The 24,411-nt window shown below is 36.3% G+C and overlaps 1 protein-coding gene across 1 annotated transcript in view; it reads left to right on the top strand.

The window, feature by feature from the left end:
* The window catches only part of LOC119840148 (bone morphogenetic protein receptor type-1B-like), a 90,656-nt gene that overhangs the window by 45,194 nt on the left and 21,051 nt on the right, over positions 1-24,411 (top strand). Inside the window, exon 3 of the mRNA XM_038366660.1 lies at positions 4,049-4,139. Within this exon, the coding sequence (XP_038222588.1) occupies positions 4,073-4,139 (67 nt within the window). The 5' untranslated portion in view covers positions 4,049-4,072. The remainder of the gene's footprint in view (positions 1-4,048; positions 4,140-24,411) is intronic.

Genomic DNA, 24,411 nt, shown 5'->3' with positions numbered 1-24,411 from the left:
TTATTGTTCTATCACACTTGACGTTAACGAGAATGTTGTAATTTCCTATAATTGAAGGTGCAGTAATCAATGAATGTGCCAGGCTTTTTTGTAAATGTGAACTGTGTCCTTTGTTGGAAATTCATAATTAATAAATAAATAAATAAATAAATAAATATGACATGATTGGACAGGAATAATCTCTAAATCATTTGTAAATATCCTAATTCCACACGGGTAAATCCGCGGGCGAAAGCTAGTTGCATAATAAAATTTCGTTGACCAGTTTTATTAAGATAATCGAAACATAATAGAAGTAGACCTTAATAGTAGATTACGTAGGTTTTGATTTTCTAGTAGTAGTCCTCCGGTATCGGAAACCGCTTTCCTACTAGTTTTCTATAAAATTTTCATTGGCAAGACGATACACGTAATGCCTAGACATCTCACTTCACCTACTTTATTGACTACATCATTGACTATCATTGTCGCTTGCAGCATAAATAAGAAAGATGTCGGTCGTTTTAATTCTTACATTCGAAAACTAAACCGCCGCACGTCAACCCGATAGCAAAACACTACTTCCCGTCGAGTCAACTTGAAAATCGATCGTTTAAATTCCGGCAAAGGCGAGAAGCGGCCGTGAAAAACGGGTATTGTAACAAAAATGTCGGGCGCAAGAGCAAAACCGTGTCGCTATGTCTGACACGGCAGCGCGACACGTCCGTTTAGAGTGGCTCCTTTGTCGCGACTGAGCCGCTCGCCGTGCACATAAATAAATGCTTTGTTATGCCTACATGGAGGTATTTTTATTAACTGGCGCTTTTAAGCGGAGCTTAATTACATGCTCGATATGGGCTGCTTGGATTTTCTTGACGGTTTGTACGTGTAATTGTGAAGGTTTGATAATTTTATCTATTTATTAAGTTTTTAATAAGAACCCAAAGGTTAGTAGAGTAACAATGACACTCCTTGTTTTATAAGGAAATAAAATACAAATAACAACTCAGTTTTTAATTAATCTTGTATGTACTGCATTTTTTGTTCTATTTTTGTATTTATCTTTAAGATAATCTTATCATGCAACATGAACTAAATATTATTTATATCGATGCTGTAATAAGTAATTAAATGCTAGAAATTTAAACATTTTTATTAAGGGAGGGGTGTTCAAAACGTCGCGGTAATTTTTATAACAGATGTCTTGATATATTCTCTTCTGTTTCATTTTAATGTAATGCAGGCTAACCACCAGCTCAGTTGTCCGCTATGACACAAAAAAAAATATAGATATTGGTGGGAAAATGTTGCGTGTTGCGAAATTCGTTACAGCTGTTACGAGACTCGTAAGAATTGCAACCTAACTTTTAATAAATATTATATAAATATATAAAGAGTTATTCCATCTATTCATCTATTCTGCCACAACAGCAAATTCAAGACACAAAACGATAACAACATTAATTAAACGGTCTTATAAGTATAGCAGTTATCATAAGATACTTCTTCTGAGTTTATAATTATGGTGTATTAATATTGTATGTGAAAGCCTTTTGCGTTTGAAACTTGGAAGCGAGCAAAGCCGTATATAGTGCGGCTGGCGCTTTCTACAGCTCGCGTATAAATATATCCGTTAGTTTGTTAATGTCCAGTGTGTATCCACGCTTGGGTATTAATTAGTAGAGTCGTGTGGGGGGTACTCGCCTTCCGCGGTGCGATAGAGTAGGTATATTCGCTTTCCTATCGAATAGTGGTTTGTTTTCGTTCATACTATTGCTTTCTATATCATATAACCTTATATTTTTGTTGTATCTGGATCGGTAAATAAAATTATCCCTTGTCATTTGTAGTTTATGTAAAATAAATTAAAACTTCCAAACTTTCGACGTTCTCACTGAGAGCAAATAGCAGACACCACGTACCAACACTCTTATGTACCGAAAAATAATCGTCCACCAAGTACAAGAGTCACGTTGGTATGTTTATTTGTTTGTTTAAGAATATCCCAGTCCCGAAATGTCGCCGAGATTCTAGCCGCTAATTGGGCGGACGCGTCGTACCTTCAAATTGTGCTCAAATATTGTGCGCGCCGGGCAAACAGACGCTGTTTGTGTGTTTGCCTGTTTGTCCGTTTGTACAGGCCAACGAGCCGGTGTCTGTTTGCATCTATTATCTACTTGTAGGGTGGCTATGATGGCAGAGATCTCCTTACTTGACTTGAATGATTAGTTTTTTGTGTTGAAACTTAATTAGGTTGTGTAGATCGTTGTGTAAGATAATATTCATTAAATAATATTGTAATACTATTTTTAGTCGCTGCTTTGTATGATATAAGTAAAGCCGTAAGCAAGAAACAACTAAATGTTCTAAACATCGAATTAAATATCAACATCAAAATTAAATATCGTTCATATAGGTAACACGCCTAAATGATGTAGCTTCCTGAAGTCATTTATAGATCTATTTACATCATACATTTCTCTTTTTGTACTACTAATGAAGAGTACAAAAATTTAATCTCTTTTCTCACACGCGCTACCTAAAGCAAATAATTACCTTTCTCAAATTCAATCACACCCGCGTCCGCTTACATGCCGGCATGTGTCTCACAGAAATAATAAAAAAGTTATAATATACCGAGAGTGGTGCGTGCACACCCTACACCCACAGTCTACACGCTCTCTCGTTGACATATCATTTTGCCCTTTTTCTCCACATCCCTTTTAAGGTCGCTGAGAGATTGACACGCAGCTATTAAATCGTGCCCAAGTACAGCCGGCGCACTGGGGACTGCTTTTTATTATTTAATTCATTGCTGTGGGAATAGCTATGTACTATGTAGCATAGATAGTGCTTGCCTTCTATGCACTTGTCGTATATAGGCAAAAAGCAGTTCGTTTTCGGTCAATCTGCGCTCGATATGGCGCTACGGTTGATGATCTGTCTGCTGACCCGATTACGGGTCGGTGTGGAGCGGATTTGTAGTTGCGTTTTCATGAAGCGATCCCTCAAATTCTCTTTCTGCTTGCCATTTGTCCTCGTTAGTTTTAACAGGTGACAGCGGGCACACGATCAAGTTCAAGCAAGCGAATCCACAATGTCCTAAACTAGTTGATCTTAAATGATACACTTTAAATGCATAGTTAAGGTTTCTAAGAATGGATAAACGTATGTTTGTTACTGATTCACACAAAAATGATTCGATATTTTTTCGAGGTAGGTTTATAGTCCGTATTATCACATTGGATACTTTTTAATCAGGTAGGTACGTATTAAGGGAGCGATGTCGCTCCAGCTAACGATACATTTGTGTTTGTATCTTATGATATGCGGAAATGACAATACGTGAAGGAATGATGGCCATGTGCAATGCGAATATGACAAATGTGTTATTGGCATTTGCTATTGTGTGTCATGAGCATAGCTTGTTAACCTTACTTTTGATCAGTTCTATGTTTTTCATAAGGAATCTTATATATGGTTGTTATTATTTAATAAATGCATTATTGATCGGTAGTTGATGCTGTTGTTATAAATGCTATTTGGCTAATAGTTGTTTTAAATTTAGATTAAAATGTAGATGGAGCAGTGTTGTTAAGAATCTTTATAGCTCTCTAAAAATATTGTTGAGTATATGTGGTTCTACAGTTAGTGTTACGTGGATTTTGTAGTTTAGGTACTATTTGTATTGATGACAGTCGTGAAATATTATATTTGACTAGCTGCGCCCCGTGGTTACACCCGCGTTATTCCGTATCCCGTAGGAATAGCGCTATAAAAAGTTGCCTGTGTGTTATTCTAGTTGTCCATCTATTTACATACCAATTTTCATTGCAATCGGTTCGGTAGTTTTTTTGTGTGTAAGAGTAAAAAACATACACATACATCCATCCTCACAAACTTTCGCATTTATAATATTAGTAGGATAGGATTAATTGAAAGAACGTCTGGATCACCTAAGCGTTAACTTTATATCTTAGTTTCCATCCCATTTTTACTTGTTATAGTGGTTTCCGTTATAGATAATTTAAGGAATATGCAAACATACAATTCATTGTTCACATTGCAGGCATGTAACGGAGCCAATCTGCCAATGAGATTCGAACGACATATGATGTCTGCGTCGAATAAGAAGCCTACGCTGCTGCCACTACGTAAAGGTTGGTTTTTATTTATATCTTAAACTTTCACATGCTTTTATTAGCTTCACCTGTATGTTTGTATGTAGTCAACTCTTCGATTATCACCCATTTTGAATGGACCAATTCAATTCAAACTTTATACACTTATCTAGGATCGGTGACAATATAATAATTTGATGTGGTTATTCTGAATTCATGTTAAGATCACCAGGTTTCAATAGATTCCCCACGTTTACGCTGTAAAAGAGCAAGTGAGACCATTTAGTTTACTTAAAGCCGGTTTTTTAAAACTAGGAATATTATTATATTCAATCTAAACCAAGTTTTTTTTTTATTTTAGCAAAGGTCCCTTTTGTCAGAGGATACTATTTATATTATTTACTAGGCTCCGATTGGATATAAAGATTCTGATTTTATCCTAAGGGAGCATTTAATCGGAATAAAAAGTATCTTATCACCCAAGTCAGCTCATATGTCTGTATACCAAATTTTATCAAAGTCCGTTCTGTAATTTCAGATTGACGGACAAGCATGCAACACAAACAAACTTTCAAATTTATAATATTAGTGTGATTTTTGGGATATGAGCAATGACAATCAACTCACACGTAGAAATTTGTAATATTATATCGTTTCAGTTTTTGTTTTGCGACGTTTATTGCTGTACATATATATAGTAATAGTATAGGCCATAGATAGTTTATACGTATTTTATGTGATTTAGAATTTTTATATTTATTCTCTATATATTTACGCCTATTTTAAAAATAGTCGGTATGATTTAGGTTGACCGTATTTGAGAAATCATTACGTGAATATAGGTAGATGCCAAGTTTTAAATAGTAATTGAGTTGGTAATTGAGGCATGGAAACGCGTAAGTTATGGCAATTAGTGAAATAATTTCGCATTTATATAACGTAATGCGTCACGACACGCAACCAGGATGCTGGTGGCGAGCTCTGCTGACCACTTAATGACGATTATTTGTTTTATAGTAAAAGCATACAGAGATTATAGGGATTAGTTAATGCGCCTTTAGAAAATGTATAACTTACATTTTTTATTTAATTATCCCGTTGAGTAGGAATTTAAACAGTTCAAAGCGTAGGCTAGCCCTATACAAACATGTGTTTTGAAAGCGTAATAACGGAGACGATATTACCGAAACTCTCTAGGAAACCCAAGTGCCAGATGTTGCTCGTTTTCCAAGGAAATCGGGATTTAGGTATTCCGTCGTGTGTCGGAAGCGCGTCACAGCACGGCCAGAGGATGGTTATTGCGTCCGCTCCACTGGTACACTTTACGTAAATAGATAACTGCTCTCGCATCTGGTACTGACGGGATGGCAGCTCGTCGATGTAGCGTAATCATTGTAATTCGGTGTTTAGCTCGTGTTTTGTATTTGGCGCGTAGAGACTGGCCTGCATGTGATGAAGGTGAGGGTGGATATATGTCGCGTTTTTTATCAAAGTGTTTTAGTGTATTTTTTACATTATAATATATGCTTTAAGGTATAGTATAATATAAATGATTTTATTGTTGATCCTTAATTATATATGTAATTTGTTATTGGGTCATCTATTTCTAGTGCTTTTATTTGTTCTAATTTCGTTTTCATTTTTATTTGTTGGCAAGCTGGTAGATTATCTAGAATTCACGTTTTTATTGCGTTTTATATAAAACTAACCTAACCGGGTTATACTACTCCACAGCCCATCCATACTAACACAATAAATACGATAGATTCTGTTTGTAGTTAATCCGTTCTTCATATTGTATCAGCGTAGTATGATGTTTTTTTAATGCCATAAGCGTGCTGGTGGTTCGCCTGATGGTTAGCTATCACAACAGACCAAGAAGATTCGCAGAGGTAGTGCCCCTTCAAATGCGCTGCCCGCTAAGGGATAAAGAAAGGATTGACAACTGGAAAGACGGAATGGGCGGGGAAAAGTGAGGAAGAGGAAACGTGTCTCCAGTATATGCAATAATCCGCCTCGATGGTTCAACTTTTTACAGACGTTTATAGATAGATACATAAGTTAGATAGTTAGATGTAGAGATAAATAGATAAATGGATAGATAGATTGATAAAAGAAAGTGACAGTCAACTTTCAATCCCAGAAAAAACAATCACCGCACAAGCAAAGTCGCGCGTAAGTAATAGCGCATTCGATACCAATCAGGCAAGACGTGCTGTCTACGCGGGCACAGCATCAGAGCGTGCAGTCCGTCGACCTCGCACGCACCACCGGCCGTGCCGATCGGCTGAGCATCCGTGATTAGCATTGCCCGGGCATTGTGGCCGGCTTTTGTTTCACGCTCGATATCAGTTATGGGCTTATTGATTTGCGTATGTGTATGTATGTGTAATAATTTACTTTACTGTTCTGTCTATTGTTACATAGATTGCTATCGTATGTTGCAAATATTAAATAATACTATGCAGAAATATAAATGACCAGATGGTGCCCGCGACTTTGTACGCGTTAATTTGAACGTGAGCGAGTGGAGGTTTTCAATAAAATTAGGTATTAGGTATAGATATAGGCCATATGTTGCCCAGACTTAATGCCTATATAAAAAAAAAAATCTTTACTTCAAAGCCGTCCAGTAGTTCCGTAAAAAAATTTCGATCTCCAAAAGTAAATATATGAGGTGAGATTACCTTTGTATCGATCAATCGAGACTTTTTAAATTAATGTGAGTCGATAATGATCTTAGTTATGACAAACCTAAAATTAATTTCAGAGTGGATGGATTATATTGAGATTTAAAATCTCGAGCTACCCAGCCGCACGGGGGCGGCGTTAATGCAAAATTAATTAAATCGTGCCGGATGTTTAATACATCGATACGGTATAGCATAGGATTATCTCTTAATCCAAGGCTGTATTGAAATTGTTTCGTTATACTTATTTAAAAACCTCACAGTTGGAATTTTTCTGTTCAGTCTCTGTACAAGGCCCATACTACGCTTTACGGGTGTAAAAATAAAAGCCTAAAAAGCCTACGCTACCAAGAAAGCTTCGAACGTGTGCTTGAATGTATAACATTCTTAAGTGTGAAATGTTTGTTCGCGACCATCGTTAAAAAAACATGCCTCAGTTACTCCTTCAGAGAATCCAGCCTTTGTCGTGTCGATGTCTCGGAATTTCCCGAAATACCTATATGCCTCGTATCGCGCGGATCATCAGGTTACACATAATTTTATGCGTTGCGAACATTCGGCTCGTTATGGCCGCTGAGAATACGGTGATAATTGATAAAATCACAATTCGGCCGGTTTAGATGATGATGTCATAAAGATTACAGATAAATTGTCCGTAAGACGTTGGACGCGACGCTGTGTAAAGGCAATTTTATTCGAAGATTTCGTGGAATTTTTTTAGTTACTCGCATACCTACGTCTAGTATAAGGAGAGGATGTGGTTAAAGCTCACAGATATAAAACTAAACGAGAATCACAAAACGGTTGTCCAACAAAGCGTTTTGTTTGTGAAATAAAAGCAAGAGCCGGCGAGCGTGTCCGCATGTCACGTGGGCACGGCATCCCGCCGCCCCGACTCTTGCTCTTTTTGCCGCGCGCCGCCATCTTTCCAAGAACGTCGCGTAAAAAACCTAAAACCCAAAACGGAGCGGCGAAGGTGTGAATATAATTAATGGTGCATCAAACGGCCCGCCTCGAACCTCGCAACCGATTTGCTCGTCTTAATATTATTGCGGTTTTTTTTTTGAAACACGCTCGGTGCGATAACGCGCGTTATCATAATTTTGTAAAATCGTGTTTATGGTTTGGTGACAAGACAATTAAGGGAGCGCTGTAAAATTAACGTTTAGGTGCTTGTAATAGGCGTCGAGCGATAAAATTTGTTAGTGACGTTCTGTATTTAAAATATCCGATTCTTTATATGTTATGTGAATACATTTTACATGTTATGTTATGTTTCACCGCTCATGACCTCTAGGCTACACGTTTTAAGAATGCTTCTTGATAAGTACAGTCATTACAATTTGACGAGGTTAAGCCAGCGACACCACCTTAATGGATGCGATACGGAACATAATGAGCCCGCGGTTTGTTTTAGACGATCTCTTTGATTGTTATTTTGGGAACATCGATCATGCAATGATATAATTAGTTTGTATTGCGCTGCGGTTACATTGCGTGATTAATGTGTTTACTAAATATGTTTATTTCGATCGTGAGCTTGGTACTTTATGGTATTGCATTTTAATGGTAGCTGATGGTAGTTAGAAATCGGCCACGATAAAAAAATCAGTTCGTTAATTATCAAAAAAGATTTCATTTGATCTATAAATAGATAATACGTCATAGTTTTAAGTATGGTATTTTTCTTGAGTATTTATAGTGATTTTAGGTGAGAGATTTAGCCTTGTTCAATTTGTTTTATTACTAGTAAATGCTTAATTTATGTTTATAGATAAGTGTTTGAGAAATGTATATATTATATAGATATTACCTATATACATGTATATTGTATATATGTAATATTATCGTTTGCCCTAATTGCCGTTGATTTGAGTTCGTAACTGGTACATTTACAATTATGATTAGTTGACATTTACATGTTAATAAATATTTGAAAAAGCTCAATTTATCATTGCCTAAAACTAGATCAATTTAATACAACTCTACATTCATTATGCAAAGTTGCATGGATTTGGATATATATAATTTGTAAAGAATTCATTTAATATGATTTGGATTAAACGAGTCAGAATTTTATATATTTGCCTGGAAAAAGTGTATGTTATAAAGTAACTCCATCTGTCTGTATCTTTACGCCTTAACCACTGAACCAATTGAACGAAAATTCAGATGTTTAGAGGCCTGAGAAAGGGTATAGGATAGATTTTCCCGGAAACTGACTTTTTTACTATGACTGCGCGTGACTGCGCGGGTGAAGCCGCGGGCGAAAAGCTAGTTTAAAATAAATTTATGTATCATATTTTTAAATTAAATATTTAACTTGTAGATAACTACCACAGTTCAATAATGTTATAAAACAATATGTCTCTGACGCAAGCAATTCCAAGTACACAAGTAGTCAGTCGTTCAGCTATAATAATGTATAATATTAATGATATATTACCAGAGACTTTGGTACGATCACTTTGATAGTTATTTCGGGAGTTGCATCCATCACGTTTCAGTCTGAATTAATATGATCACTCGTAAATCTGCGCGAATCCAATTTCGCGTCAGGACACTGGCTGAGCCGATTAGCGTGTGTCGTGTTTTATTGTGAAATCATTTATTTGATTACACCGTTGCGTTATGCGTTTCACGATTGTTGTATGTTTTATATAGATTTGAACAAATTGGAACAACTCGAAAGTCTGTATGTTTATATTATTTACTAATGGCAATGCCTTAATCGATAGAAGTTAGAATGTCCTGTCAATCAATAGTAATAGAAAATAACGATAAATAAATTCATTTAATGTCCAAATCAAATGAGTCACGGGTTTCATTTAGAGTATTTAAAACAAAATGTATTAAAGTTGTTGACCAGATTATGTAATGCTATTGGCTTAATAAGCTTTCTATACTACCCTACATTCTAGACAGTTTTATCCTACAACTTACTGATAAGCTGTGACCCTTAGAGATTTGAACTTTATTTTAGCATTTTTTATTATTTTCTAGATGTGTCATAATGTAACCGACAAAAAAAAATTGTAAACAATTTATGTACACAACTTTTAATGTTTCTGAATGTTTTATCACAAAACATTGTATATACATTCCTATATACTACTTTCATTCTGTAGATAAATTAAATACATCCGAAGCATCCACACGAACTATCGCACTCTTTAGTAAACGTGAATTTAGTTCTATTACCAGTGTGTATCGATCTTTACCCGTTACATAATAAGCCTGTCATCGCACGCACGACACATCTATTTCTGCATTCCAGTTCTGTCTGTACGTGCGCCAACATTGGTTCCTGTCAAATTGCGAACGGCGCGAGCTGTCATCGACATTGTAAAATATGTAGCCTGTACCGAAATGGCGTTTTGTTCCACATTCAAATTTTGAATTCCGAATTTAAATTCTATTCGTTTATTGGAATGGCCATCTAGTTGTTATGTTGTTGAGATTATTTAAAAAAAAATACCACGAATCTCGAATCGGAATTGTTATTTAGCATTCAGTACTGAAAGATGGTTGAGATACGTTATGGTCTGGAGGTTGATAAAAAACAATATTTTGTTAATTATTACCTCTACGTACTCTCCGTATCCCGTAGGAATATCGGGATGAAAAGTGGCCTATATGTTATTCCAGTTGTCCAGTTTTCTACGTACCGAATTTCATTGCAATCGGTTCAGTAGTTTTTGCGTTAAAGAGCAAACAAACATACACACATCTCACACACTTTCGCATTTATAATATGAGTAGGATTAGCAGGATAGGATGGATAACGCACCAAAATTACAAGATAAAAATAAATACTAGTACTTGCAAAAATACCTACAATGTGCTGTTTTGTAATGCATCGCTCAACGACGAATGTATATTATTCTCGTTATTGGCAAACATAATTAATAAAAACATAGTAATTTAATTAAATTTTGTATATATATGCAAGTTTGTCCATTGGTGATTTCTACTGTACTATGGTTTCTAGTTCTCCGTTGAATTTTCATGCAGTTCGTTGTTGTTCAGTGAATGTAGTTTGGGTGTGAAATGAAACAGTTGCGGCCGCTTATTGATTGGAATGCGCGATGGTTGAAGGGTACACTCGTTCGTTGGTATTTAACCCTTTGCGTATCTGATTCTCCGATCCACTGTTACAGAGACAGTTTTTTTTTATATTCAACCAATCTCTCCGGTTGAACCGTTGGGTATACCTAAGCTACAAAAATTAAATCTTTTTTTGGCGGATAATATCAGAGAAAATATAACTTTTTCCTGACGAGAGAATTAGAAACAAAAAACGAATGATTATTTATATATAAAAGAGATGAAGAGAATAAGAACTATGAAGACTCTAATAACAACTAACTAGCTGCATACCGCGTCTTAGCTCTAATGACCAAACAGTATTGTTTTAAATATGCACTATCTACCGGAGTTAATAAATTTCGGAGTGATTCAATTACCGATCACAATAGATATTCAAAGAGAAAAGGAGATATTTTACTGCGGTTATACATAGCTTCTATCCACTCTGCAGCCTGCAAACCGTCTCCATTCATAAAAATCGTACCATAAAATTCATTGCTAGTCTTGTTCATTTATGACGTATAAATTAGGATTGAGCTCCTTTAAAAGATCATTTTTGTATTATGTCATCTCGTTTGCAACTAAAATTGTAATCTGAATCATTAAATTGTTGCAAACAGGAAAGCAGCCCATGGGAAACGTGTTGTAATGACGTGTCGGTGTAATGTTCTCGTGTCGGATTGACACTTAAACTGATGCTTATCGTAATCACTAACGCGAAATGATCGTCAGCGTCCGTCTGCGCTTCATTTTCCACGCATTTGGTTTTGCTTTTAATGCAGACTGATGTTGGAGGTGTGGTGCCGGTTTTGGAAGACCAAGGTGTGTGACCAACCTTCGATGATGGAAAACATGAACCATCAATCATCAGCCCATATATTGTTCCACTACAGGGACACGTATCATCTATGAGGATTCAGGCCATATATGTTGCCACTGCAGGATGCGTCCCTCAGGATTCAGGCTATAATCTACCTCACTGTCCAAGTTGGCGGAAGTCACATGTCGTCGAACTGCTTATGTTATGACAGGCGGGTTTGGTCACGATGTTCTCCTTCACCGTTTCGAGCTCTGGTGGTGTGAACGAGTAGAAAAATTGATAAGCGTAACTTGACTTCCTAACTAACGTAGCCATTACTGTTCTGCTACTTACTTTGCTGCTAGACAGTGGAAATATTTGCCTAGAAATGAATATAACCTGCTTTCTTAGATCAAAACATATATTTCTCTTCAATTTAATTGCTGAACTCATTGAAATTATAGATACCGATGTAGGTTTTTGTTTTGTGTTATTTTATCAAAACACGAAGATTATCTAGACACTGACCTATTTGCGCAAATTGCAGCTTTTAGGTCAAGAGCTGTTGAGCTGATTTTGTTTTCGAAGTTTTAGCGAAATTGGAACAACTCGAACGTCTGACTGACTTGCGAGCATGTTTATATTATTTACTAATGGCAATGCCTTAACCGATAGATTTTAAAGTATCCTGCCAATCAACATTAATTGAAAATCACTTACATTTAATGTCCAAATCAAATGAGTGCTACTCATTTATAAACAGTGTTTTAAGTAAAGTATTTGGAATTTAAACATGTACCTACCTGAAGTTTTTAAGTGTACGATCGAGTGATTTCACATAATTGTTCATTAATGAATCAATACTCGGCTTAATAAGCAACGTGTGGTCCCGTGCACACGGGGTCATTGGCTGGCCGTGGTGTCTCGTTACCACAGCTATCAGCGAGGTGTGCATGCATCGGATTGGATACGGTTACGTGACATTTGAGCGCGCCTACATGTAGTGATTCTGGCGTTTGCGCTGGTGCTAATGTTGCCATTGTACGTGCTATTTTGCCGACGGGCAAAGGTAGGTAACCTTCTTACTGTTTGTTGTAAATGTTAAGTTTTCTGATATTATGGGTGTATGTGTCGGTCTATATAATATCTATGTATTGGTGTGTTCTTCGTGTTTAAGGATCCATACCTAAAAGGTAATACGAGACTCTATTACTGAAACTTTTGCTGTCCGTATGTCTGTATGTCTGTCACCTGTATGTCACCAGTCGTAACTGTCACATTTTACAAAAATCTGTTGCCGCAAAAACAATACCTATAACATAAGCTTTATGCTATTGTTGTTGAAAATAGCTTCTTATATTAATTATATATGTAATGGAAGATGAAGCGTGAATACATTTAGATGAGTAAATTTTTATAATTAACTTTATTGCGAATCGAAAACGGATATGCTGCCTGCTTTTTCATATTTCTCACAGTAAATTAAAATCGTGCCATAAATTCTAGGATTTATTGACGTATTAGCTATTTCATTTTCCTGTATGATATTTTTTGCGGCGTGCATTAACATCTTTTCAATTTTATCCACTTCCTCTCTAAACGAGAAGAAATTTAGCGTAACATAAAATATAAAGAGACTTTTATTAATACTTAACAAAAGTAATTTAAAAACGTCCATAAAGTCTCCACAGACGTTTTCAATGGTCGACTAACCTTTAGAAATATTTCGAAGCTATTCACGTAGGTATATTTTACAAAGGATTTTACTATCGCAGGTACATTTACAAGCACATGTGCAACAAACGCGTCGATTTCTGGGAATTTCATAGAAATCCGGGCACAATGGACACCTGGCAGACTCGCTGACGGCTCTGAAAGTTTCCGAACAAAAGACGAGTGGCTAGCTGGCTCTACCTGCTTCAAATTTTATTGTCTAGTTCTATGGGATTGCATTTGTGGGATTTTGAATTTAATTCTGTTGATGCCAGTCGCGTATGATGAAGTGTTGTAATATCAGAGTAGGGTGTGGGCGCCTTGCAAAATTTGAGATAGGTACCTGCGCGATGCCGCGGGATTTGTTATCGTTTCATTAATACATAGTTGGAATTGCAATTGCTGTGCTGTTTATGCAACGAAGCGATCGCCTCCCCGTCGCTGTTATTATAAAGCGATTTGTGTTTTGTCGTCTGAATATATATGTACATATATGGAAATGAATACGTAGCTAATGTATATTGTAGGTTATATGTTATATGTTATACTGTGGTTTTGCATTATTTACTTTTTCTTTAGGACGTAATAAATATATAAATAAAATTAGCATTAAGACTTATGTTATAAGTAGATAAGAAGTAGGACTTCTGTACAATATTGGTGTATCTTGTAATTAGCGGAATAACTGAAACACAATTTGACTAACAAAAACTGAATTACAAATAGTACATCAATCAAATTCGAACATTTCAAAAAGAGTAGAATGTTTTTCAAATCTCCGATAGCTCGTATGTTTTTAAAAATATGTAGAATGCTTATACATAAAAGAATTGTGTTGTTTATATTGTTGTCATCATTTTAATAGTACACAAAAATAAAAGAGCAAAGAGGACAAAAGATTTTAACGATCGAATACCTAGTTATGGTATCCCTTTTGTACGATAAAATAACGCTTTGCCTAATTTTATAGCTTTGTTTCGGTATCACTGTGGATATTGTCCATTAAAATATTAGATCGTACGTTTTAATATCTAGTTATCTTTTTAGAAAATGTGGTATTATAATACTAAATAATTAGTAGGATTCACAATTATTTTTTTTTTTGATGTATTAGCATAATGAAATTTATGATTATGATTTATGTACATATTATATATACGAAATTCGCATGGGAATTACGTGTTTCAGCTCGTTAAAATATAGCCTGCGTCACTCTCTAGCTTCCTAACCATCTCCATATTTAAAAACCATATCATAAAATCTCTCCGATGCGACGCGAAAGAAAGACAAACAATCAAACTTCATTTTTACATTTACAATGTAGTTATACCCATTATCTTAACAAAATCCACATAAAATAGAAGATGGCACCAATATCACATATTTATACCGTGATCGCGCTGTAGGCGGCGTGGGCGCAGCCTCCTTGGCAGAATAGATTCGCGCCGGGCCGTCTCACTAGACACGAGTGCGGTAATTAGATGGTCGCACGCGCACCGCCCGCGCGTCTACATTTTAGTATTGTATGTAAGGTAAATATGTCGCGATTGAATGCTCAAAGAATATTATTGAGATTTGTCGTTGGCTTGTATTCTCATTGTTGGCTCTTATACATAGAGGTTGTGGGTTATTATGCGGGGTGATATGGTTTTGGGTAGTTACGATTTGCTGTTGGTGGTTGTTTAACGACATCGGAAAATCAATCGTAAAATTTTCATGTTTTTTTTTTACAAACACTTTGTAAAAATAAGCTTTGATTGTACATCGGTATTTATATTATTTTTACCGAAAAACAGAAAGAAAGGCCTTGTCAAAACCATACCAAATTTAAATTTGACCACATGGCAGGATCGAGCTTCAAATAAAAAAAAAAATCGTATAAATCGGTTCACCTAGTAAAATATTATTATGAGGTGACAAACACAATAAGATACAGTTGTATTGATAACCTCCTCCTTTTTGAAGTCGATTGATAAAATAAGTGAATGCCTATAACTAGCGTTTCGTCCCCGCTTCGACCGAGGTACACATGTAACCTAATACTCAATGGTCACGTATGTAAGTACCGATGAAAGCTAAAGCTCATTCAAACAAACTGACTCGTCATCTTTATACCAATTATTTTTTTTTACAAATTAGCATAAAATCTACCTAAAGCTAAAATGGCAGTCTTATATCTAAAGGAAATGTAAGACAACTGGCGTTTACTAATGCACAATGATAAAACTCTTTGTGAACAATATAATATATCAGTTTTATAGCGTTCAAATGCTTTTTAAGAAATGTTTAAAGAGCCGCCTAGCTTAGGCGTTACTACAGTTTGGCAAAAAAACGCGTGTACGAATCCTGCCTTGTGATCAATTTTTTTTTTTATTCTTTAAAAATTTCTCAAATCTTTGTGACGTGGAAATCCTTATATTTATCGTGTACAATATGTATTCAATCCGATTTTATACATCGAGGGCCGCATACCTTAGCACGGACCACTGTATCGGGCGTAATTAGAATGTACAGACATAGTTCGGATTGTTTTATTGTGTCTGAAATGGGTGTAATTATAGTCTGTACATGTCCAGACGTCTGTATCGCGATATTCTGAAATATCTTTGAGCGCTGAAATGTATATTAGAGTTCTGCTTGTATGATACTCTACCGTTTCAGTATCTACTGCTTTTTTTGTTGATTCTTGTCGTTTTAATATTTTGCTTTCTCTTATTATCCTGTATGACCAATTTTCGTAAATGATTTAATTTTTTAATAAAGGTTTAAGAGAATATTCGAATTTACTAATTAATAATGCAGTAACGTGAAGATACTATTCAAATAATTATATTTAAAATAAAAATTTTCGATATGTATTTATTAATGTTCAATTCCGTTATATTTACAACTACATATGATTTCCTTAATGAGATTTTAACTGTAAACAAAGATGCAACTACCTCAGAAGACCGATCAGGTGACTCTCATAAAGCCTCAGTTACTCCATTTAGAAAACCGGGATTACTTTGTAATTAAGTCATTATGCAGATGCGTTTCTACCCGGTTATATTTTATTCCATAACGATTCGCTATTCAGTACGTCAAATTACACAACGTTCAGATGTAAGCTCAAATTGAGACGCGATAAGGTTGCAATTAGCGTGAGTGACGTACATACGCTGGACATCGGACTCGATCACTCACAGATGCGACCGGAAATGCACACAGGCGCAGGCGTGCGCGTGCGCGGCGCGCGTGTGTGCGGGTGAAATTCAGCCATTCCTACGCGGATGGTGCGGCTCACGTGATGTTATGAGTTATAACTTATGACTTAATACTGCACGAATGGATGATGCATTCCCTTCGTACTTGTGACCTGCGAGGTTAAACTTGCGTCTATTTTGTTTTATATGTAATTGTTATCTGCTTACAATAGAGGACAAGACATTCGATTTAGTATTTTCGACTTTATTTATTTAGTTCTTATTTCAAATTTAAGAATATAATATGATTCGCTGGGTTTTTATTGTTTTTGTTACAATCAATTAAAAACAATTTATTTCAACAAACAAGCAAACTTTTCAATTTTATAATATTATTATTATAGGCTATAGATGAACTTTGATGTGGTAATTCATATAGAACAGAATTACGTATAGTAAATACATTTAAGTCTTAAAAAGAAATCATCATCAAAATCGAATATTGCTAAAACGTTCATTATAAATCCGGCGATACGATCGGACTCGAATAAGTAGCCAATTACTATTTGCAAGGAGGAACAATTGAAGTGCATTATGTGACGCGTTGTAGCTCGCGTGTTACACTTGCGATTGTTCAATGAGCATCGACATGTGACGGTATTTATGTTATGATTTCTGCGTGCGACGCGTACCGATGTGGGCAGCGGACGGCGCACGGAGTGACGTCAGCTCCAGATAGTGTCGCATGGCTTTATTGGGTTTGCGTGCTGTTAGGGGAGTGTGATGAGTTGCCCCTTGGGAGTTTGTGGTGATGGTGATGTGATGCATGGGTAACGAGCATTATTTGTAATCAAATCAAATAAGATTTTATATGAAATGAATTTTCAAAATTCATTTGAAAGAACGGCAGTATTTCATATTGAATTTTATCATCTTCATGATCTTTTTTATTTCGATGACCGACCGCAATGGGGGCTTCGAATCTACCTCATTAAAACTGCACCCAATATAAACCAGACGATGTGTTTCGATACAAATTTCTCATCACAAACATGTCAAGCAACGGTGCCGCAGATCGGCGGTTCCCATCGGCAGCGCGAACACGGCTCGCGGGCTAATTGATCATATCTATCACTTTAATTTAATGGCCGCAACCGTCGCATAAATTGTACATCGATCACACGCTTAATCACTCATCAATCAGTTATAGCCGACTGATTTAATATCCGCTATCGCGAAATCAAACGGGTTTCGTCGGGAGCTGTGAACGGAGGCGCTCCCACAGCGCCGATGGCTTGTCGAAATTTGTACCGGATGTGGTGTGCATATGATGGTCACTAGAGCTAGTTTTGCTCACACGGCTGGTTTAGGTGCAGACTTGAATGTGTTACGGGCAATGGTAGACTCTGTGGTCGGATAACTGTTATCGTTTCTGCTGAGGGACTTGATAGATTTTAGGAGTGGATACGTAGTATGGTGAGTGTACATCTTGGCGAGTTCGGCAGTGACCCGAAACCCTAATTTTTTTATTATTTGCTGAATTTTAGTTTAATCTTGTTTTGAAGAACGGATTTCAGTCTACGTTGGATGAAGGAATGTGTTTTAAACATTTATGATAAGCACATCAACCAGCGTACGATTATACAAACAATATCTATTAATTGTAATATGGATAAATATATATGTATATTATAACTGTGTTGTAATTACGTTCTGCCAGTTCTAATCTTATAACACTAAGTCTTCGTTCTCGTAATTTGTAAAGGTCTCTCCAATCATCGCTTATAATTAAGGCAAAATTAAAAAAAAGAGGAAGATCTAGTGTGATGACTTGAAAGTAAGTAAATAATCTTAACTAATGTTATAAAGACGAAACTTTTGTTTTTCTTTATGTATTTTTGTATTGTTTTCACAGAAAATTTACTGGACTGATTAAAATTTTCAACGCCAGAAAGCTGCATCTCCACTTAGTGACCTGTCTTTTTTTTATCCCGGTCAACCCGGGCAGAGCCAGGATGAGAAGCTAGTAATAACTAAAGCAGTTGTCAACTAGGTGTAGTCATAATAATATATACCCTAAACATTTAGCTATAAAATCGTGTTACCTTGGATTAAATCTTAAATAACACGATCCACACACACACACACACAGTTTCCTTAATGTCAGCGTCGTTATGTCTTTACATCTCTTACATGAGTGTTACATTGCAGTCGGATATTTATCAGTTATTGACAAATGAAGTTAAGATGTCTCTAGACGGGCGTGAGCCGTTGCAGCTGCTATCGGTATCGTTGCTATCGTTGCTTTGCGTGTGTGTAACCGGCTGACAAGTGTCTCCGGTATACTTCTCTGGGAGATTACAGCTTGCGACTCTATCTATGGCGAACTGTGAAAAGTTATTATATCAGATGGTGATATGGTCGTTTTCACTGTAGAAGGATAACTTTGTTAAAATCGTTCGTATTAAGAGTAGTAAAAAACTATGAATGAAACTAATGCTTATAAGGATTTATCGCCTGTATGACAATCGGATTTTGAATAATAATGTAGAATTATAAAACTTGATTTAGATATTAATAAGTACTTAAAATGCAAAATCTTTACAATTTATAATGACAGTTTGCAAAAATATAAATTTAAATATTATTTACATTACTGTCATAAATTTGCCGTATTATATAAGACGTCGAATAAACGCAAATGAAAACATCTACACAGCATCTAATTATCACAAATTTCCAAACGCTGACTTAGTTCTCACGAGGTGTACCTTATACTAATTAAACTCATAATATATAGACATCGGTCAGGTGCGGATGATTGCGGAAGTCGTGAGCGTCATAAATAATGTCGAGTTTTTTTTATCAATGAGCCACGAATCTCGATAATGGCATGCAAGCACACCGTTAGGAGCTCTCGTCGCAGTCAATGGTCTTCGCGTATGCTTGGACTATCTTCATTCATTTATAGAGGCGTGTTCCGATGGGGTCGCCGTACTAACGCAGATGTACCGGTTTCTGCGTAGGCGTGATTCATGCGCTTTTATTGAATATGTTTTGGGTATTGTGTAATCGATCAGTTGGTTGGTTGGTATTAGTTCGGTCTTAAGATGTTGGAGTTACGAATGAATGAATGAAATGATACTTTATTGTACACACCATGAAGAAACAGTACAAAATACAAATACAAAATAAACTGAAGTTCAAAGAGGACTGTGTTTCGTAATGGATTGCTTCAAAAGATGATATATAAGTGACGATATTTATAAGAGACGCGATTTTTTTTAACATGTTTTGTTAACGTTATGCGCATAGTTTTGTTAAAAATCAATAAATTATAGTGTTGTAGGGGGCAGTTCAGATTTTATGGCGCTTGAACTTGCTTGGTTAATTTCAAATTTGAGTGCGTAACGCGACCACATTAACCTTTCCGCCTCTCCGCATTTGAAAATCAGATTTCCACTTTATTGAGATTGACTCCAATAGAAATAAACTACATTCCTTGGGCCAGCGCCATTTATAGCCCCCTTGTATTTCGTAAACAACTACCAAATTAGTTGAAAACTTGGCGAGATCTCCGGCTAAATTAACGACAACCGGTTCCCCAGACCCGTGGACGTTTTTTTCTCTCCATTTCGCAACTAATATTTTCACTTAACAGGTGTCTGATGGCGCCCAATATATTAAACTCTTAAAATTACCATATTTGGTTGCGATTCTGGACAACGGCTCGCCTTTCACGCGATGCTTTCTGTATTCTGACTCATTAGCGAATTGGAGGTTATTAAGATACGAAAATATCTTAAACGATTTTATGCTTTATATGTCGTTCTTCTAGCCTATTCATAAATTCAATCGCTTGTAACTAGGTTACTCAGTTTTTAAATACTAGCCGTGCCCGCGACTTCATGCACACGTGCGTGCGTGGATTCGATTAAATTCTTCAAAAATAGCCTATATATTGCCAAGGACTATTGGGTGAAAGCCGAACAATAAAATTTCAAAATAAATGTTTTTTGACTGACTTGTATTTTTTAGCTTTTGTTCATTGAACAGAATTGTCAGATCTCTTGTTCAGTTCTTTTGTATGTAATTACATATAAGTATTGCACGACCACTAACATAATAAATGATGTGGATTACTAGAAGCTGGTATGCATACTTTGTAACATGTTTGGTACGGGCAAGGGCCGGTGGGAATGCTAATTTTGTATCGTTACGGGTGTACAATAAAAATGTTTGACATGGTCAATATTTACAAGACCTTCCGAGGCGCGTACCGTTAGTAGCTCCGCGTGTCGTCTGCGCTCGGATCGGCATTATTTTTGTCATTGATGATGTTGTCACCCAATGATGATGCTGTGTAGATGCATTTTTTTTTAATTAAGGGAATTTCAATAAAAGTAGTAATTTTTAATGTTTTATTAATTAATAATGCGGCTAAATTAAATACCCTTTTTTGTGTTTTATTAACCTACTTAATTAAAAATCGGTATCAGTAATAAAATGTGTTCTTAATTATTATTATTGATTCAATAATTGAAATATTTCAAGGTAGCGCACGATTTACAAAGTGATATAAATATGCGACAGGTTATTAAGTAATGCTTTCAATGTGAATCAATCCAAAGCGTGTTACAAAATAAAAAAAAAAAATAAGTGAATTTGTAAGCTTCTTTTCAATTTACAGCATCGGTCAAGCCCCTAATTAAAATATACCTTCCGCAGATAAGGCAATAGTGAACTCACGTGAACTTTTACCGTCGACGAATAAAAATTCCGATCAATTTCGACACGTTCCAAACGATTAGACTGTGTGCGGAGGCTGATTATTATTATTTTATGCTCGCATGGCGGTTATGTCGCCCACCTATGACCTGGCACGCGACCGCTTTATCGGAATTCCCTCAGATACGAGCCGGGCCTCTAACTTCTTTAATAGATTGCCTTTCTAAATCCACGGTTTTATTGTTTTTAAGATTTGTTGCGCTATTGCGTCTTGATACGAGCGACTATGGAATTGTGAAATGAGACAATGGTCTGGTCGGTACGGGTTGTGAAGTTTTAGTTTCGCTACGAACAGATTTTCGATTTGTATTTATAAAAACAAATTGTTAAAGGGCGGAACTATAGAAATTAGCTATTAACTTTGCAATCCTAAACTTCGCTGAGGTAATTCAAATGTTAATAGTTGCCTCGGCCACGGAAGGCTCCGAATGCCCGTATCATTTTCCTTACCTTTCCTCGTCCTTTCTTTAATTCCCTTCATCAATCCTTTCCTCATCCCTTATTCAGTAAAGTTGGCAGTCCGCGACCGGTGACCAGCAAACAATCACATAAAAACAGTTATCAAAATAACAAACACATCACCAATAATTATATAAAATTTTAATATTTAACTCATATTCCATTTAAGCCCTTTCTAGTGGTATCAACAAACAACAAAGCATTCACCCAGCGCTAAGCTTAATTGGCATAGAATGTTGAAATGCTCTTAGACAGTAAGGTTTCAACGGCATTTGTATCGCTTTTCGCTCTTGAACGCCGAGTGCGGAGTACTTACCTCCCCCGCGTGCGTTAATGGGTGCGCGGACACTGATCTATGTAATCCCCAGCGGCCGGGGACAGATTTGGTCGTTAGAGGTTGATACGGCTGGGAATCTAGCGGGTAGTAACGTATATTTCTTTAGTTGAACGCTCCAATCTCGTGTTGCCAAGGACTGCTTCGAATTAAATAATGATACTTTAGAGTTAACACAAAGTTGCATGGTTCAGGCAGTTGGAGAATATTAGATTTATTTTTTGTGTATAAAAGTGAATTTTCCTCGAATAGATATCAACAGCGTTCCACCGCAAGTAAAGCAATCGCAATATGCTAATCTGAATTGTTACATAAAAATAATGTTATTTATATCGAAGCCCGAAGTACGAAATACGATTAGATTTCCTTCAAAGCAAAGCGTGTGTATGGCGCTGTTGCAAGTACAATAATTATCTACTATATAAAAATAAGTCGGGTTTTCCTTCCTGACGCTATAACTCCAGAACGCACGAACCGATTTCCACGGGTTTGCATTCGTTGGAAAGGTCTCGGGCTCCTTGAGGTTTATAGCAAAGAAAATTGGCGTAACGGAGTTCGCCGAGCTTGCTAGTTGTATATAACGTATGCATCAGTAACTAAGCAATGACATAACATAGTAAGTACCCTTTCATACCTGCAACGTAGGCGTGTGACCTCTCGCCACGCGTGGGCCGGTCCCATATCGCAATCTTAGATCCCTCAGATAGTGAGAAAAGTTCGCGTTGGCGGAGGATTATCATCACCTCGTGTACTATGGCGTAATGATGCTATCAAGCTATTAGAGGATGCATTGTGAAACTTAACTTTCACGTCTTTAGATTGAATATAAATCTAGATATCGAGGATTTATTGGTAATGTAGACTGTTAAGTCAGTTGTTTAGGCTGATTATGGTTATACCAGCTCAGATGCCTGCTTCGATATAAAAAATGTATGTTATTATTAATTTATGATCATGTCTAGATTCTGTCGCGTTGCGGCTAGCGGTGCAGTCCCAGTGGGTGGCGGTGTAAAACTAATGATCATACGATTTTTATTGCCTCAAATTCGATAGTGTAATTCGAGCGATCTTGGAAATATCAAATTTCCAATTGGTTTAGTTTTTATTAATGTCGGATATACAGCTGTTCTTTTGTGGTTTCGTGTTTCGCTCGTAGAGAGCTCGTTGCGGACATGTTTTATTTGAGTATTTTAAAAATTATCTTAATGAGTTTGTCGTGAATGAATTTTCTATTTCGAAGTGAAGATGTTGATTTATGCATCGGACGACAACATATATTTGTACTGCTACTGTCACAATTCGATAGTTTAGATGGCGACTCTTTTTCCATAATAAAATACATAGAAACTTTTACATATTCATTGATTTAACGTGCTCATAAATAACAACTCTCGTAAACAATCCACTGTTTATCCTAATCATTACACATATATGTGGAATGATTGAGATAAATTTATAATTCTTTAGTACACGATGAACAATGTATATACACTTAAAAAGAAGCTTAACAATTCGTGGCCCACGTGGCCCACGTTTGAACCCAACAACGTACACGTACGATAAGCTCAAAGCAAACGTTAAAGACAATGTTGTTGACAAAACTTCCAACCAGCGGCGATACGATGACATGAATTTATTACGTCCGCCATAAAACGGCTCACGCGCATGCCCACCGCGATTTAGTGATACGCCTTAATTTGTATGCGGTAACTAGTCATAATAAAGTTGGAAAATAATAATAATCAATCGCCGATATGTCAGCGGTTCGTGATCTTCGTAGTAATAGTGCGAACCGTCCGGGAAGGTTGAAATTTTGGTGGCGTAGCAAAGAAATATACACTAACTATTCTAAATTCTTCTGAATTTGAAATTTTCTGAAATTAATGGTATAATGTCAACGGAGTTATTGACGACAATTTTTAAATCATTACTTTTTGGTGTGAATATTATTATACCTTATTTATAATAATGGAAAAGATAGCAGTGAATAGTTCGCATCGTCTTATTGACGAGAACGCTATCATCGTTTCACACCAGCGAAATGTCAAATGTAGTTTTAGTTGAGTTAGCGGGCAATATTATAATCATCCCGCTAACAACGCTGACTTTAAAACTGTCTTGTTTCCCATGAAGATTAAATACATGTATGTTTAATTGGAACTAATTCAGCTGCTTTTGCGGATTTAAATTATAGACTACCCCAGGAGGGTACCAACCTTGTCAGGATTGGAGAATCCCTCCCTAAGCCTTCGTG

This window comes from Zerene cesonia, chromosome 5, assembly GCF_012273895.1.
Source record: "Zerene cesonia ecotype Mississippi chromosome 5, Zerene_cesonia_1.1, whole genome shotgun sequence".
In the NCBI taxonomy this organism is placed as follows: Eukaryota; Metazoa; Arthropoda; class Insecta; order Lepidoptera; family Pieridae; genus Zerene; species Zerene cesonia.
This window is presented reverse-complemented; position numbering and strand designations above follow the sequence as displayed.